The sequence below is a fragment of the Physeter macrocephalus genome, chromosome 14 (assembly GCF_002837175.3).
Source record: "Physeter macrocephalus isolate SW-GA chromosome 14, ASM283717v5, whole genome shotgun sequence".
Taxonomy (NCBI): Eukaryota; Metazoa; Chordata; class Mammalia; order Artiodactyla; family Physeteridae; genus Physeter; species Physeter macrocephalus.
This window is the reverse complement of record NC_041227.1, coordinates 94,048,478-94,067,884: the sequence shown is the minus strand read 5'-3', so window position 1 is coordinate 94,067,884 and position 19,407 is coordinate 94,048,478. Positions and strand designations below refer to the sequence as shown.

Below are 19,407 nucleotides of genomic sequence, written 5' to 3'. Positions count from 1 at the left end.
ACTAAAAATAGAACTACCATATGACCCAGCAATCTCACTACTGGGCATATACCCTGAGAAAATCATAATTCAAAAAGAGTCATGTACCACAATGTTCTTTGCAGCTCTATTTACAATAGCCAGGACATGAAAGCAACCTAAGTGTCCATCGACAGATGAATGGCTAAAGAAAATGTGGCACATATATACAATGGAATATGAGCCATAAAAAGAAATGAAATTGAGTTATTTGTAGTGAGGTGGATGGACCTAGAGTCTGTCATACAGAGTGAAGTAAGTCAGAAAGAGAAAAACAAATACCATATGCTAACACATATATATGGAAACAAACAAACAAACAAAAGTTCTAAAGAACCTAGGGGCAGGACAGGAATAAAGACGCAGACGTACAGAATGGACCTGAGGACACGGGGAGGGGAAAGGGTAAACTGGGACGAAGTGAGAGAGTGGCAATGGACATATATACACTACCAAATGTAAAACAGATAGCTAGTGGAAAGCAGCCACATAGCACAGGGAGATCAGCTCGGTGTTTGGCGTACACCTAGAGGGGTAGGATAGGGAGGGTGGGAGGGAGATGCAAGAGGGAGGAGATATGGGGATATATGTATATATATAGCTGATTCACTTCGTTATACAGCAGAAACTAACACACCGTTGTAAAGCATTTATACTCCAATACAGATGTTTAAAGAAAAAAAATACTGTAGCCGTCCCATGTAACTTCTTGGCTCAAAAACCTGTAATGCTTCACTACAGATCACTGAAGAGGTAGAGGTACTAAAGGTATTAAATATTAGGGGGTCAGATAGGGAATGTAAATGAGTGGAGTAGTCCACGTGAAGATTAAATGGGTAGAAATACTTTTCACTTTCCACAAAGAATCATACTCATCCCATTTTTACTTTCCTACTTTTATTAGATGTTTTACTATAAGGCAACGGTGAAGGAATGATGACAAATGGTGACACTTGGCTTTAGTGTGCAGGAAACAACAGAATATGTACAAATTACAGTAAATTAAGAAACCAGGCCACACTGATGCTCTCCCCCTACCGAGTCTAGCCAAGTTTTGCCATGTAAGAATAAGGTCCCAGTGTTGCCAGAATTCTTGATTTTTCAAGAAAAGCCCCAAGGCTGGATTTCTGTGTGGAATCATCCAGCTTTACAATTCTGGCTCAGATTTAAAACAACGACAACACCACCAACAAAAACCACTGTTTGGTCCAAACAAAACATATCTCTGGCCTGTGGACTGCCAGACTGAGACCTCTAGTGTGGAGCATTAAGTCCCTGTTTGCCTGCCTTGTCTTTTGGTATCTTAACTTCCCTGTATTAACAACAGTCCCCATACTTAGGCAGCATTTTATACTCTTTGATATGCTTTAGTGTCCGTTTGATTCTCTCCACTGTGAGAGGTAGAAAAGAGATAAGGAAGCAGGCACAGACAGACAAAGTGATTTGTCCAACATCACATGGCTGTCTCTAAGCCCAGGTCTCCTGACTCTGAGACCAGCATAAACCTTTGGCCACTTTATCCTCTCCCTGTCCCTCTTATGTGTGCTTTTGCTTCAGTCATGCCCTCATCTAGAACGACTGTCTTCTTTCCTTCTGCCAACCTCATCATCTTTCAAGACCCAGCTTAAGCTCTACTGTCTATATAAAACCTTCCTCAACGAGGTTAAGTGGCCCAGTTTCTTTTTTCTGAATTTTAATTGGTGTTATGGTCAATAACTTACAAACTGGCGCTCATCAAGTCTTGAACCAAATTATTTCACATCATTTCAGATTAACTCATATCCCCAGTTACATTCTAAGCTCTTTGATGATGGGGACATGTCATTCTTCTTTTCTATTTCACACAGTTTTTATGCTGGGACATAAAAATGACTGTTTAATGTTTGCTATCAGAGACAGTCTTTTGAGGAAGAAAGTTATAATAATACCTCTAACTTACCAGCCTGATGTTGTCTTCTGGGCGGAGTAATATGAACATTGCTTGGAGATGCTGTTGGAGGTCACCTGGTGAAATATACAAAACAAAGGATAATTATTCTCCATTGTAATGTTAACAGAGAGGATTCCTTCTACCCTAATAACTCGTGTAAAAGAAAGTTCTGGTTCACTGAGGGACTCTAATTAGACAAAGAAATTGAGTGTCTTAATATGGGTGGTAGACTGGATCTCTATACATTCACTTTTAAGTCTACACTACATTAAAATTTGCTTCATGTTTGTCCTATGGAAGCTGCACTTGAAACCAGTCAGTTTTGTACCATGATTTATGTTGATGAGAGCAATGGTGAAATGTGTTGGGCAGAGAAAGCACTGGCTGTGCTTTCAGGCCCACTGAAGGTGGAATCAAGGGAATCTTGAAATTGGGAGGTATGGTATACAGTGTTAGAATTATCTCTCACTTTTAAAAAGCTAACCATTTTGCCATTCCTACCTCTGTAATTGTGATATTCAGTTGCACTTAATCTAAGAAGAATTTTAGATTCCCCTCTAGAATAATGTCAACAATTAAAAATGATTTCCACATCAGTAGCTGATATTAAAAAGACAGTACTTATTAAATACAGCAGATCTCAAGGGATATATATTCTAGTGAACGTATTATTGGGTGCTTTAAAATGGCCAATCAGGGACTTCCCTGGTGGCGCACTGGTTAAGAATCTGCCTGCCAATGCAGGGGACACAGGGTCGAGCCCTGGTCCGGGAAGATCCTACATGCCGCGGAGCAACTAAGCCCATGTGCCACAACTACTGAAGCCCGCACACCTAGAGCCCATGCTCCGCAACAAGAGAAGCCACTGCAATGAGAAGCCCTCGAACCGCAACGAAGAGTAGCGCCTGCTTGCCGCCAACTAGAAAAAGCCCACGCACAGCAACAAGAACCCAACGCAGCCAAAAAAATAAATAAATAAATAAATAAAAAACAGCCAATCATTATTTCAATCCTCACTTGCTTTTATACATTCTATAAAACTAAGTTGAAATTTCTTTTTATTAAACTATTATAGATTTCCTCAATTTCCCTGTTCTGTACCAGAAAATCGGAAGCTTTGGCTAGTAGGAGATAATTAGATAATGTGCTGTCATAAACGATAACAATCAGAGAACAAAAAAACTTCATTCCTGACCAGCCCTTTTCCAAGCGTCTAAAGTGACTAAATGTAGCTGCATAATCATGGGTGCCACCGTAACCTGTTCTCACCATTGGTCTTGGAATCTACATACATAATTTTCATCCACATAACTTCACAGCTGTTAATGATGAGATGAAATGCTGATATGTGCAAGAAGTAGAGAGAGACAGGAAGAAAAAAAAAGTAGGTTGGCAAACAAGTGTGTTTGTCCCTTGTGGCTTATGGGATCTTAGTTCTTCCACCAGGGATTGAACCCGGGGCCCCTGGCAGTGAAAGTGTGGAGTCCTAACCACTGGACCACCAGGGAATTCTCCCCTTTCTTCCTCTTATAGAATAGCTTTCTTGCCTTTTTCTCCCCCTCATTTTACTGCTGGCTTCTGACCAATTCCATTATTGCAGAATCTTTCAACTTTCAAAATTAAAAAGAAGAGTCATTACATTTGGCCATTCTACTATACTTCAAACCCAGAGACAGAATCTAAGTCTCATGGGCAAGAACCAGTGTCGGTTCACAGTACAAATCCAAGAGAAATCAAAACGTATGTCCACACAAAAAACCTGAACACAAATGTTCATAGCAGCATTATTCATATTAGCCCCCAAATGGAAAAAACTCAAACGTCTATCAACTGATGAATGGATAAATAAAATGTGGTATATCCATACACTGGAATATTATTCAATCATAAAAAGGAACAACGTACTGTTACATACTATAACATGGGTGAGCCTTGAAAGAGGCCATGTCTCAAGTGAAAGATGCCTGTCTCAAAAGATTGTTTATATGGTTCCACTTACATGGAACACCCAGAATAGGCAAATCTATAGGGACAGAAAGTAGATTAGTGATTGTTTAGGGCTAGGAGGGAGGGTGGGGGATATAGGGAGCGACTGTTAATGGGTACTGGGTTGCTTTTTGGGGTGATGAAAATGTTCTAAAATTAGATTGAGGTGATGGCTACACAACTCTGTGAATATACTAAAAAAAAAATCACTGGCTGTACACTTTAAATGGGTAAATTGGGTGAATAATATGGTATTTATGTCTCAATAAAGCTGTTAAAAATAAAAGAATCAGCGTGAGGAGACAAAGTGTTAGGTATAAACAATGAAGAATGACTACAGTTACAATTGAGGTAAGCAGCTCAGGCTTTTAAAAAATTAAGTTTCCTTTTGTTCTGTCAGGACAAATAACCTGATGAAAGAATTTTCAGGATGGAGAACTTCTAGAGGAGAAAGATTTCTGGGCAAACAGCAGCCCTAAGACTCCACTCCAAGCACTACCGGCCCAAAGATCTAGCTGGACCTTTTTAGAAGGTCCGACAAAAGTCAGGGAGCCCTACCCTTACAGTAGGGCTTCTTACGCGAGCTGGGTATGTGGAAGCTCAGGTTTGCTAGTGGTGAAAAGTACTGCCATGAGGTATTTCCTCTTGGGAAACTGTCCTTCACAGAGACTAACAGAGGCAATATACCCGTACCATTAAGATCCTTTTCCTACATTTTGTTTTCATATACTTCACTGCTGGTAGCCAAGTTTTAGACTTCAGTTTGATTTTAAAGACTTTTGGTTGCTTCTCTTTAAAATGTTAGCAGACATTCACTTATAATATCACTTTTTGATTACAAAAAAGTACTTGGATATTTTTAACGAAGCCCAGATAAAATTCTAACTTGTTCAAGAAATATGCATAAGAAAGTACATTAGACAGAGTAAGCCCTTGATCTGCTCGCAATTCTGCCATCATCTTTCAGTTACTGTGGGCTCAGCCAAGGGAGCTCCAGCTTATGTGAAGGTCTGCCTCTGTGAGCTGCATTTATACTCACACTGCCTCATCTGTTCTGGTCTGGATCACAAGTAAAGCCCATTCATCTTGTGTTAAATCTGCTTTTCTTTTTGGTATGGAGAAAGCTAAGTGAACAAGGTCAAGTAGAAACCTGGGTGGCAGCTGAGTGTGGAAGTCTGACCAAAGAAAAAGACCAACCAGGGCCAGGAGCTTTAAAAGCCACTGACCCCACTTACTATTACATGCCACAGAGCAATTTGCCTAATATCTCAGTCAGACAAGCTGGATTTAAACCAATATTTTGTCTTCTTTTTACTGTGATAAATACCCACACCAAACAGAAACACAAAGCTCAGCTGGGTCTACTTCCTCTGTGCATTCAAATTTTGGTGGGGGTGGGGAGGAGTTTCCCCCTTGACTCTGGTGGTTGGCATTGAAGAGGAAGGTTTTTAGAAAATGTAGTACAAAGATAATTTTCCAAAGAGTTTTTTCACCTGCCCCTTTTAAAAATTTTCCATGGCTGGAGAGTTTTGGTAGGAGGATAATACTGTCCAATGAGATGGATTAAAATTCTGAGCTGCTACATTTGGAACTAGATGAAGGTCCAAACAAGAAGTAGGGCAGCCACTAAAGTAGCTAAGATTACCTGCACTGGAGTTAAACTCACTACTGGCTCAATGGGACCCAGTACTTCTGGCTTTCACCTCTGACCTACACGCTCAAGGTTTACAGTCTTCTTTGTTCTCTTCTCAGTAATTCCAATTTCTTCCACTCCTGGACATAGCACGTCATCAAAATGGCACATTTTGGACAATAAGCAAACACTCTTTGTATAGCACTGATTGGGATTTCTCTAATTGGTGTCCTCAGGACCACTGACTTTTTTTTTTCCCCCCCAAAATGACACAAGTTAGGCTTGCTGTTAGAAGAGAGGCATAAGGCTGATTATCATCCTTTAAACTGTGGATATCCTATACCTGGAGACCTTTTTCTCTAGACCAACTTTCTTCAATTCTTTCTTAACCTCATCACCACAATGCACCTGACTTTAGAGAAGTCTAACATATGGAAATATTAAATGCGTACACTACTGTTAGTGGGTGTGATACAGTGATTTATAATAAAAAATACATATATTTGGTCTTTGTCCAGTTCCTGGCACAGAGCTCTTAACATCACTGGAACTTCTTTCTTTCTTTTTTTTTTTTTAACATCTTTATTGGAGTATAATTGCTTTACAGTGGTCATTGGAATTTCTTAAGCGATGTGGAGCAAAGAAGGTGTCTTTTGTTCTATTAATGACTTGACTCTATGAAAGCACGTAGGGATGGGGGCTGGTTACCAGGGGAACCAACCCTGTGATTAGAGGGCTGGAACTTCCTTATCTGGGCAGGGGAGAGGGGCTGGGAGTTCAATGGATCACCAATAGCCAAAATTGAATTAATCATGCCAGTGTAATGAACCCTCCACAAAAACCCAAAAGGGCAGGGTTCAGAGTGCTTACAGATTGGTGAACACATGGAGACTTGGGGAGGGCATACACTCAGAGAGGGCACAGAAGCTCCGTGCCCCTTCCCACATACCTTGCCCTACGCATCTCTTCCATCTGGCTGTTCCTGAGTTATATCTTTTTATAATAAGCCAGTAATCCAATAAGTAAAATGTTTCTCTGAGTTCTGTGAGCTGCTCTAGCAAATTAAACAAACCCAAGGAAGGGGTCATTGGAACTTCCAATCTACAGACAACCTGGACTTGTGACTGGCACTTGAAGTGGGGGGTAAGGGGGGCAGCCTTATACAACTGAGCCCTTAACCTGTGGAATCTGACACTATCTCCAGGTAGATAGTGTTAGAATTGAGGTGAATTGCAGGACACCCAGCTGGTGTCTGAGAATTGCTTGGATGTGTGGGGAAACAAGCCTCACATTGGTGCTGGGTGCAGAATATTAGTGGGTTATTTCAAAATCAGAGTATTATACTTATCCCTAAGTGAACATTTATTTGATGATTCCTTGTTTCCATAAAAGTCCTCTGGGGCTTCCCTGGTGGCGCAGTGGTTGAGAATCCGCCTGCTAATGCAGGGGACACGGGTTTGAGCCCTGGTCTGGGAGAATCCCACATGCCGCGGAGCAACTAGGCCCGTGAGCCACAACTGTGCTCCGCAACAAGAGAGACCGTGATAGTGAGAGGCCCGCGCACCGTGATGAAGAGTGGCCCCCACTTGCCACTACTAGAGAAAGCCCTCGCACAGAAACGAAGACCCAACACAGCAAAAATAAATTAAATAATTAATAAACTCCTACCCCCAACAGCTTCTTAAAAAAAAAAAAAAGTCCTCTGAATTAAATTTCCAGTCTTTTTAGCATGAACACAATCAAGAAGTAGACGCTGGTATTTTAATATGTGATATCATAACTCTTGTTAACACAATAGTGCTACTGAATTTATTTATATTAGTAATATACCATATTAGTCTCCTCATAACATCACTAGAGAGCAGACAGAAAAAAAAGTCATCTTTGGTTAATTGATTTTGCATAGAGTCTGAAGAAACATGACCATCTTTTAGCTGATTACCAAAACCTTAATCGAGATGTCACATAAGACTTCATTAGCGTATTTTTGTAGTTTTTATTTATTTATTTATTTATTTTTTTGCGGTATGCGGGCCTCTCACTGTTGTGGCCTCTCCCGTTGCGGAGCACAGGCTCCGGACGCCCAGGCTCAGCGGCCATGGCTCACGGGCCCAGCCGCTCCGCGGCATGTGGGATCTTCCCGGACCGGGGCACGAACCCGTGTCCCCTGCATCGGCAGGCGGACTCTCAACCACTGTGCCACCAGGGAAGCCCCCATTAGCGTATTTTTGTACCTGATTATTTTTCCAACAAAAATTTATTGAACATCTACTTCGTGTATAAGGCATTCTGCTAAGTGCCAGAAATATGGTCTATGAGAGAGAAAGAAAAGTGATTACAGCATAGTACAATGCTTTCTTTCACTATTACAGAACTGTTGAAGAAATGGTGACGAGGTAGTCAGTCTTTTAGAACAAAACAAAAGGCAAAGAAACCAAGAAAAGGAATGGCATATGTGGAGCTTTACCTGCATGCTTATTGCGTCTGTGGCTGATTCTTGGTGTGGATGAGCCATTTCCCCGTGGCAGAAAAAGGGCAGCACCTTTGACAGTTAGAAAGCTCTCGCTGATGCTATAAGGAAAAAGTAAAAATAAATAAATAAATAAACAAGTAATTTAAGGAAGAAAATCAAAGAGTAAGACGAAGACCGACTTTGGGATTATTTTCTCTTCCCCTTTCTAAAGTTCCAACCTCATGGGATGAAGTAAAAATAAAATCAAAAGAGCCTCTGATAAACAACAAGGTCCTACTGTATAGCACAGGGAACTATATTCAATATCCTATAATAAACCATGATGAAAAATAATATGAAAACGAATATGTATGTGTGTGTGTGTACACACACACACACACACATATGTATAACTGAATCACTTTCCTGTACAACAGAAACTAACACAACATTGTAAATCGACTGTACCTCAATTAAACAAAAAAGAGAGAGACTCTGGTTATTCCACAGTCTTGTCTATAGAATATTGTAAGTTTTGTTTCAGAAAAATTATAGTAGACAAGACTGTGGAATAACCAGAGTCTCTCTCTTTTTTGTTTAATTGAGGTGCAGTCGATTTACAATGTTGTGTTAGTTTCTGTTGTACAGGAAAGTGATTCAGTTATACATATGTGTGTGTGTGTGTGTGTGTGTGTGTACACACACACACATACATATTCGTTTTCATATTATTTTTCATCATGGTTTATTATAGGATATTGAATATAGTTCCCTGTGCTATACAGTAGGACCTCGTTGTTTATCAGAGGCTCTTTTGATTTTATTTTTACTTCATCCCATGAGGTTGGAACTTTAGAAAGGGGAAGAGAAAATAATCCCAAAGTCGGTCTTCGTCTTACTCGGTAGCAGTTAAGAGTGAAGACTTTGGAAATATAAGGGTAAAGGCTCTGGAACCAGACTGCCTGGATTTGAATCCTAGCTCTACTACTTCTTACTTGAGTGAATTTTAGGGGGCCTAAGTTTCTTTATCTATAAAACAGGGATTAATAAATAAATTGAGGTTGTTGTGAGGAATCAATAAGAATAAGAAGCTTCTTAGAGTGGTGCCCTTAATAAATATTAGTTTAACAACTAACAGAGCTAACAGATCTATGGTTATCAATAACTAATAGATCTATGGTTGTCAATAATGGTGTTTCAACAGCGTTCTAATCAGACATGAAATACGTTACAATACTTAGCTACTAATAATAGATCCAAAGTTTGCATAAAAGACATATTTAAAATATACACACATCACACTAAAGTGTTACTCAAAATTTTACTTTCACAAGCTTGCATTTACATATGCATTGAAAAGGAGTAGTGCGCAGGAAGTATGGTCAACCCATGGAGTTTGCCCTCCATGTTAACATCCTTCATGTGAATGATAGCTCAACAGAGGTGGGGAACTACTGCTCAGGATAGAGGCTATTCAAAATACAATTACTAGTGGATATCCACAGAAAACAGAAATTGCATCTAAATTATTTCATATCGACAGACTAAGCCTTTCAATGTTATCTGCAGAATCCGAAAAGGATAAAACTTCTAAGTCATTAATGGCAAAGTTTAGAAACACATAATGAAGGATTCCAAGATTGCTTGCGAGTACGCCATTCAGTGTTAGCTAACGTATTGTAAATTACACTGTGCTGCCTACTCAACATTTCCACTTGGAAAACGAATTGGCATTTCAAATTTACATTGCCAAAACTAATCTCTTGAGTCCCCTGCAAACCTGATCCCTAGCCTCATCCACCCAAGTTGGTTGGTACAAACATATGACGGTCATCCTTGGTTTCTCTATTTCCAACAATATATATCTAATCCATCAACAAGACCTATGAGATTTACTTTCAAATACATCTTGAATCTGCCCATGTAGCTCCATTACTACTCTGACAATGGTCCAGGGTACCACTGTTTTTCACTTAGACTACCGTTAAAAAGTTTTCTTTTAAGTGTTTTATTACAGAAAATTTCAGACATATACAAAAAAGTAGAGGTAATAATACATGAGCCCCCCACGTTCTCATACATTTCAGCTTCAATTCATGGGCAATTCTGCTTTTTCTATATCTTTACCTCTTTCGCCCTGTCCCTGAAGTGAAACTTACCCCAGACATATCAACAAAAAGCCTCTAAACTGGTCTGTCTGCAACTATTTCTGTATCACTACTATCCGCTTACCAAACAGCAACCAGAGTGCTTTAAAATATACAAATAAATATCATATAATGTCACTTTCCTGCTTAAAACCCACCAACAGCTTCCCTTTTTATGTATAAATAAAATTTGAAGTCCTTAGCTGGGACCTCAAGGCCCTGTAACAGCTGACAAGAAGTTATTTCTCTGGTCTTATACCATCTCCCCTTTTGTTTACTATGATCTGGTTGCACTAGCCTTCTTTCTGTTTCTTCTATATTTCAGGCCCCTCTCAGGGCCTTTGTGCTCTTTATTTTCTACTTGGGACACTTTTCTCCTGGCCTGTCACTATTTAAGTCACAGCTCCAATATCATCACCTCTCCCCCCATCCCAATCATACTCTATCCTGTTGTCCTGTTTTGTTTCCTTCAGGATATTTATCATAAGCTAAAATTATATTTATTCACTTGTATACTTGATTCTGGTCATCTCCCTATGACAGAATATAAGCTCCATGAAGAATAAGACTTTTTATTTTGCTCAGCACTGTTGTATCTTCAACACTGGAAATAGTGCCAAGCACATATTAGGTGCTTGACAGATATTTGATGGATAAATGAATTCATCCCAGGAGTTTTTTTTCCCCCCATACTCTTTTATCTGACCCATCCCTGAAACAGGAATTGTAATTTAGGACAAGAAAATAGAAATTCTGTAATCTCACAGGTAAAAAGTAATGATTATAGAATTCAATATATGTGGCAGATTACTGGGCTGTAAAATACAAATGGTTGATGATAAATTAATCGATTAAATGAAATTAAATCATCTCTATAACAGCTGTCAGTCCTTGATTCAATTTTATCTTTTAATCATGTGGCATGAAGCTGATATACCTTTAAGGTAACTTGCCAAATAGACTGGAACATGTCTTCTAAAAACAAACACAAGACTCCATAGAGGCCACTTTAAAATTCTGCGTGCTGGCTGCCTTTGTTTTGTTTTGTTTTCATCTTTAAATAAAGCATTGCACTCTTGTGGTCTGTTGCACAAGTCTTGCCTCTCGTTACATTCGTGGCACGCACATGTCACCCTGCTGTGGGTCACTCTGTTTCGCTCACATTATGGGAACAACCTAAAACAAAATGCCTGAGCAACAGGATGAGTGGGGTACACCACAGACAGGAAATGACATTCACACTTCTGCCAACACAGCAACTGTCTGTTTTACTAAATGAAAATATTTTTAAAATAAAGGCTAAATAGTCTACCTATCAGCAGGCAAGTTACAGCTATGGGCACTTTGGTTTCCAGTACACAAAGTGGTCTCTACATCTACTAAAGAAGTATATTTGTCGAGAGCTTATTTCAGTCATTATTTTTGTGAGACAAAAGTAGTTTCTCTTTGACAAACACAACAACTTCCTGGTTTTTAGAGTTCTGGAATATTGTTCTTAGATACATTTGTTGCTTATGCTTTAAAGCATATTTCTTAAGTGTGTTCTTTAAAATGTATGTAGTGCTTTCACAAGGGGAGGATCGGGGTGGAGGACAACGGCCCTTGGTTAACTCAAAGCTACCTGGAAAATTTCTGATTATAAAAGAAAAACCAGGAGTCAAAGTCACGATTGGTACAAGGGAAAAGATGCCGTTCTATTTGAGTCATTTATACAAATCTCAATAAACTTTTCTGATACAACAAAATGCACAGCAGGTCCAGCTGGGCCAGGAGACTGCCCTAGTAGGTGTGATCTAGGCCCCCAGAGAGTCATGGCAGACACACTCTGGATGGTACGATCAATCCTCTTTATTCTGTGGCCCCAGATTATGACTCCCCAGTTATCACAAAAGTGGCATAAACTGTTGATCACAGGGGACCAGGAATGAAAGTGTAGCTAATTACAAAAAACCCTTTTCATCACTGAAAAAAAGTTAAAATTCTATAAATGCTTTCAAAGATGGGATGGCAACATGGTGGCATGGAAGTGAAAAAATAAAATTCGAAACCACCAGAGTTGAGGAGGATCAATTTCAACTTGAAAATTAAATGCTTTATTTGCATATGAAGAAAATAATATGTATGTTTAATCACATGTACTTCAGTGTCAGGTAAAGGCTTAGTATATCTTGCCAGAATAGTGAGAGACATTTATGTAAATACTCATCTTTCTGAAGCATCTGGCTAAAGATTCAATCAACATAGAGTTGGTCTCTAATTTAAAATCTAGAAAGGCAGATGAAAACTTTTACATGTTTTCTGAACTGACCAGTTATCTAGAGCCTGGCCCAGGAAGAGAAATGCTCCAGTAAATTCTATGGAGCCATCTGTATGTGATTACAGATGTCCAAGTTAAACACAAACCTCAAAGGACTTAAGAACCCCCATATTAAGGAAAACACAAGATAAAAAACATTCTCCAAATCTAAAGATGGAGATTAATTAGCTGCTTGATGAGAAAATGACAAGGATCATCTTTCTAACACAGTGACAGTGACATTCTCCAGTTTTTATCAGAATACGTCTGAAGAACATCTACTCTTCTCTTGCCGTAAGATCACTTGCTCAACCAATGGAAAGTCATCCCTAGTTTGATACATGAACTGAGCTAATAACAGCTAACTTGAGTAGATGCCAGCTGTATGCCAGGCACTGAGCTAAGCACTTTATATTATTTCATTTAACCTTCACAACAATCCTATGAAGTAGGTACTATTTTTTACCCCCAGTTTACACATAAGAGACTGAGGGGCTCAGAGATGGTAAATCATCTGCCCAAGATCATACAGCTAGCTAGCAATCCTCTGAGCAAGGATTCAAACCAAGTTCTGACTTGAAAGCTCATGCTCTGAATCACTCTCTATTATGCTGTTCTAGCTTTATGATACAGTTTATGGAAGATGAAACGCAATGTCTTCCCTACAGAACTTTTCAACAGCACAGAATTTAAAAGTAGATACAGAAGTGAAAGAAAAGGACTGAAATCCATTCAGATCTCAGCTCTTATTCCTTTTTTGTTCCCCCTATCAAGGCCATGAACAGAAAGACTTTACTGAGGGGAATGAAGAACATCTGGCTGAGAGATGAATTCAGATAGGCTGGACAGTAGAGAAAAGAACTGGGAATGATAGTAGCATTTTAGTCTCAAAAATAGAGGAAAGAGTACTCTGTTTTAAATAATTTGGGGAAGCACTCTGTGCCAATCCCTCCCAATCAAAAGCACTTTGCAAAGCATAAAATTTGTTAACCGGCAGTTTCTTCTCAGGCAAAGTGTACAGGAAAAGATCAACTAAGTGAAGAAAATACTTAACTGTTCTGAGGTTAGAATAACCTTTGAGGAATGTGGCCAGGGTGGTCATCCATGACCAGCAGGAAGTCTAAGGAAGCAAAACAAAGCAATGACACACCTGGCCAAACTGCTACATGTTAGTTTGACAGACAGTCTTCTGTTTTACATGTAACACACGAGATGAAATGAATCATTCACTATGGGAAATCAAGTTTCATAAAGTGGGTGTAATGCTTTTACTTTAACATTAACATTAAAATGAAGAAAGTAGATTTTCATGTTTATAATGTTTCTAATGCCAAACTCTTGAGTTTGTTTGGCATTTCTGCCTGAAGCCAAAATTCACAGGTAAATTATTGTGTAATATTGATGGCACAAAATGTTATTGCACAAGGTAAGCTAGTTAGCATTTATGTAAAATTCAAATACACATAATCTGAACTGTTATATTTTTATCTTGAAGAATATTCATTTATGGGAAACTTGCAAATACATTCCACCCTCCTAACAACACTCTCCCTTTCCTGATAAGCTTTCTCTACTTATTTAGTTGCTTAATTTCAGATTCAAGGTACTAGGGCAGCTGTGTCAATCCCATTAGGTGGAAAGGAATTCATGTCCCCACTCAGTGTGACCACATCCCACAGAAAGGTAAGTTCATAATAAAAAGTTTCAAATATCAGACCAGAGGCCAAAGGACTACAGAGTTATCAATACTAGTGCCTACTGAAAAAGTTTGGCTAAATCCAAAAAACAGGAAGGACAAAGTCACTGTGCCTTGATGGATGAAACAGGGCTACAAAAGTCAAAAGCACACTTGAGGTAGTGAGAAAAATTTGATTCTGTAATCCTAAAGAAATTTAGATTACAACGGGAGAAAATCCAAACCCAAATATTGTATGCACTATTCTCTGTAATTAAACAATCCCCAACCCCATCTCCAACATACAGGCCATACGTTCAAGTGACAGTGTTGGAATGGCAATGGATACCTGGAACCCTCTCTGCACCCAGGACATAAACTCCCAGATACATGCCTATGAATACAGGCAGCAGGATTTTTTCTCTATCAGCAGACAAGCAGAGGCTGGGGTACATTAGTAAACCAGTTATTGGCAAAGTGGATAAGAGCTTAAGGCAGTTCTTATTCATTAACTACAACCACCAGACCATTTTAGTTCCAGCTAATCTTCCTCTTAAACTCTGTTGCACAATGCCCAGCACAACTACCTTCAGATGCAGCTATTTTCCCCCCTTTCCTACTTTTCTACAATCTAAGAAGAAGAAAAAAAAGGTCTGTCTGTTCAAGGCTGAGGGACAAATTCCATCAGGACTAATCTTCCCAGTCCTTTCCCTACAGACCATAAATTGGAGGGGAAAAAACCCCAGAACATTCCTTTTGAATGTTCATTTACTGATAAGATCTTGTAACTATCCCATTTTTGCCTCAAACATGTGCATCTTAGAAATGTCCAGATAGAAACACAATCTAGGATCAATAATTTTATCACTGGCCATACAATTCAACCTTCCAATTTCTATAGATGGGGGCACATCTGAGTTGACATTTGTGGTTTCTGGCTGTCCAGCAATAGCGCTCTCCTTTCTAATTTCACCCTAGTCTCCTTTTGGGGAATCCCCTAAATGTGCCTGGTCGTGGTGACCCTCCAACTCTGGAACTGCAAGGGGCCTTGCAGGAAGCTGGCATGTGGCTTAGGCCTGGCCAGTTGGAAACTCTCTTCTGAATCTCAGGCAAGTGACCCAAGTGAGTAGGGAGAATGGGGGATGGTCACATTCATAGTGGGGAGAGTAGCAAGGTATAGAACAGTCTACTCCTGCTCCTGGGTTTTCCTTGAATGCCCTTTGCTCCTGCCTGTTCTCTAAGTTTGGTCTTCTAGTCTCCCATCCATTAGGTAAGCTCTGACATCCTTCTAAGAAATATTTTGCTAAGATAGCTAAAATTCATTTCTGAGCTTGCAACAAAGAATCTGATACATCAACTGAAGTTCAGAGATGGGAATGACTTGCCCCAAGTCACACAGCTAGATAGCAGTGGAGCACAGACTAAGGCCCATGTCATCTGAAACCCAGGGCGGCGCTTTAACCCTTTATCTTAAGTTAGCAGTTACCATAACAGGACATACTTGCTGACTTAATAATTTGAAGCAACCAGAAGATAAAAACACATCTGGTCAGTTCATCTAAAGAGAACAAAGGCAGGATTTCATGGCAAAGCCTGGTGTGATATTTGTTCTATTTTTCATGGTATCCTGAAAACAGAGTTCAGGTCTGGATAGGGAAATATTCAGACATACCCCCATGAGGCAAATACTTTCATGCTGTTTCTTAAAGTTGCTTCTTTTTTCTTTTTCCTTTAGTATGTTTGTTGGATATTAAACATTGCTTTAAGAAAATATCAAAAACTAGATGCCAAAAACAAGAAGTAAGGAAGACCATGAGGCCTAGGCAGGAGGGCAAGAAAGCCTACATGGGAAAAGAAGTGGATGCCTGACCAGCCCTTGGTTCCTCTGCAGTCTTCTCTCAGACCAAAGGTGCTTCTTTCTAGATGTTGTCTGGTCACATACACACTTGACCTCCTGTCAGGGATTTTAAGTGTTTAGATTTCGGTTTGGAGTTTTGAAGTACTACCAAATAACGAAAGGTCAGAGCTGGAGGGCCCTCAGAGAGGGTCTAGGTCATGGCTCCAACTGGTAGTAGGCGAGCCTAATTCAGCACATTTTGTGAGACCAGCACAGATGTAAAATCATTTTAATTTCTGAATACCTTTGAGAAGAGCAGCCACTCTCTCCAGCTCCTCCAGGCAGCCACCACCCCTGGAATTACACTGAGCAGTCTGGCCCCCGAACACTTCTGAGTTTGAGCTAAGATTCAGAGACCAGAACTTCTCATGACACTACTGCCACCATCTAATCTCTGTCCCTTTGCAGCCACTCTAACAAGTCTCAGCCTCATCTCCAACAGCCATCTGCCAATATTCCACCTACCCCTCCTCAGAGAAATAAAAACAAATACTCCCCCTGCTCCCCCATCTACCACCACCAAAAAAAAAAAAACCCCTAGGTGCCTATGAAAGGAGTTGGTTTCAGGCACTTCCTAACACAACTGACCCTAGTCCGCCTGATGACTGACAGTGCTGGGGGGTTTTGTCTTCCAGAAGGTCCTCCTCCAAGGAGGGCAGAAACCACCTCAGCGCAAAGGAGCCCATTTCCTTTACAGGCTGAATTAATAAAGCTTCTCAGTCCTGTGGCCCAAAACTCTAGACTTAAATACTTTTCTTTCAAAAAGGTAAAGCCTAAAAGCTGTCTGAACCGAAGACTAAATGACCTAAACAGTTCTTTCTCAGTATTTAAAATGCTGGATGTATTGATCACCAAGAAACATGACCAACATTACTTAGCACCAGATTTTAAATAGTTGGTGGGATTAAACAAAAAACAAAAGGAGATTAACTAAGAAAAACTGTTCAGCATTTGAAATATTATTTCATTTGCATGATCCAACAAATGCCTTTCCAGGTATTTTAAACACACCTGCAGAAGGAATGTAAGGTGGGCTTTTAAGCACTTGGCCAAAACGTCAACCCCTGCTTTCAGACCATTTCTCTTTCACCTTTATGCAAAGCCTCTTGTGAGGCTCAGGGAACCTTCTATTCTTTGTTGCTGTCACCTTCTGACATCCTTGTCACTAGCTTTAATTTACTCCTTATTTTGCTCAATCTTCTCTCTTTTAACCCTGATTCTTACTACAATCTTAACAGATTCCATTGTTCATAGAGATGAACATCCAACAGCTTGTCCCCAAATTTCTTGTCCCCTTGATCTTCAAACACCTTCACCTGGACTCCATTTAGACTTCTAATTCCCAGAGTCCCTTTCGAAGGCATCAGAGTTTGATGGACTTGATTTCAGAAGCCAAACTCCCACTTTCTGACTACAACCCCCTCTCTTGTGACCTTCATGTGTTCACTCTCTCTTCAACCTGGTTGAGACTCCAGCCCCTTGATTTCTCAATTTTTTCCCCAAGCCATCTACCTCTTTTTGGCTTTTCTCCCTTCCCTAACCAACCTCGTCCCATGTCCTATTTCCTAACTGGTTTCCCTGCAATCTGTTCTCTTTGTTTCTGAATTCCCTTCATAATACTTACTACAGCTTAAAATTATAGTATTTTTTGATGACTTATTTATAATTTTCTGTATGAGCAGCAAGCTCCTTGAGCGGGAACAACTGCCTTGTTTAATGTCATCTCTCTAATGTCTAGCATAGTACCTGACACTAAGTGCACGTGCAATAAATATATATTGAATAAATGAAAGGCAGCCCAATGTTTAAGGAGATTATGAAACCATGCCCCTGGATGCCGGCGCACATCCATGGTCTCAGTGACAGAGATGTCAGAGATGACAGCAACAACACTGAGTTGACTCAGCTGGGCAGTTAACACCTCCAGACAGCCCCCCACCATTTCCATCCCTACCTGCTCCAAACCCTCCTCGCTCTCAAGTCCCATCACAACTCCTGTTTCCTTCAACTCTCCACTTAATCTGGTCTTCTACACCATCAAGAAATGGAGGCTAGCTGGTGTGATTTCTCCCAATTATTGATACTTCCCTCACCTGAGGACTTATCGCCTTTCTCCAGTCTGAGAGAATGATGCATCCAGCTGTCAAAAGTCAACCCTCTCTGGGATAGGGAGGGTGGGAGGGAGGGTGACACAAGAGGGAAGAGATATGGGAACATATGTATATGTATGACTGATTCACTTTGTTGTAAAGCAGAAACTAACACACCATTGTAAAGCAATTATACTCCAATAAAGATGTTAAAAAAAAAAAAAAGTCAACCCTCTCACCTGTGTCCTTGACCCCATTCCCTTGTATCCTAGTTTTACCAATTAGTCACCCCTCTCTCTAGTGACCGCTTCTCCTCAGCCCAGAAATATGCTCAACTCTGTTCTTTCACATCCTTAAAACAAAACCCTTACTTGATCTTGTGTCCCCTTCTAAGTTCTCTTCTTTATTACAGCAAGTCTATACTTGCTGTCTCCATTTTCTTCCCTTGCCAGTCATTTTTTTCTGCTGCGATCTTGCTTCTGTCCCACCTCTGAAACTCCTCCCCATCCTAAGTTTGCCAGTGATTTCCCAAGTGATAGATCTGAAGGACAAAGATCCTTGTCTTAGCTTGACACCAATTTCTGTTTTTCATTTAGCACCTGGAGCCTTGATGGGCACTAGCAAATCCCTTTCTCCTTTTTGAGACTCTCTCCTCTTAGCGTCTAAGACACTGAATCCATTTGGTACTTCTCTAAGCATCCCAGCTCGAGATTCTCTGCCAGATACCCTACCCTGCTCACTACTCTTACACCAGACATATTGTCTGACCTTCACAGTGCTCTGAAACTCATTTATAACTAATTGTACTTAAAAATCAGAATTTCCAGCTTCTCTTGAAAGATGAGAAAATCTGAACACATATATCCACATTCACGCCTAGCAAAAACTGGCCAGAGCTGCACAGTGGCTGCCCCTTTAGATATCACATGATGCTAAGTGCTACAGAGAAAAACACAGCAGAGTAAGAGTGAGCGCTGCTGTATGTGTTTGTGTTGTAAGTTATGCCCAGGGATATATGTGGAACCTAGAAAAATGGTACATATGAACCTGTCTGCAGGGCAGAAATTGAGACACAGATGTAGAGAACAAACATATGGACACCAAGGGGGGAAAGCGGCTGGGGGGTGGGGGTGGGGGTGTGATGAACTGGGCGATTGGGATTGACATGCATACACTGATGTGTATAAAATTGATGACTGGGCTTCCCTGGTGGCGCAGTGGTTGCGCGTCCGCCTGCCGATGCAGGGGAACCGGGTTCGCGCCCCGGTCTGGGAAGATCCCAC

General features: G+C 40.3%; 1 protein-coding gene across 7 annotated transcripts in view; it reads right to left on the bottom strand.

Moving 5' to 3' along the window:
* The window catches only part of SSH2 (slingshot protein phosphatase 2), a 248,641-nt gene that overhangs the window by 62,198 nt on the left and 167,036 nt on the right, over positions 1-19,407 (bottom strand). For all 7 annotated transcript variants that reach the window (XM_007123578.4, XM_007123579.4, XM_028497970.2 and 4 more), the window contains 2 exons: positions 8,035-8,138; positions 1,958-2,022 (listed from right to left, as the gene is read on the bottom strand). In XM_007123578.4, coding sequence (XP_007123640.2) covers positions 1,958-2,022; positions 8,035-8,138 — 169 coding nt within the window. The remainder of the gene's footprint in view (positions 1-1,957; positions 2,023-8,034; positions 8,139-19,407) is intronic.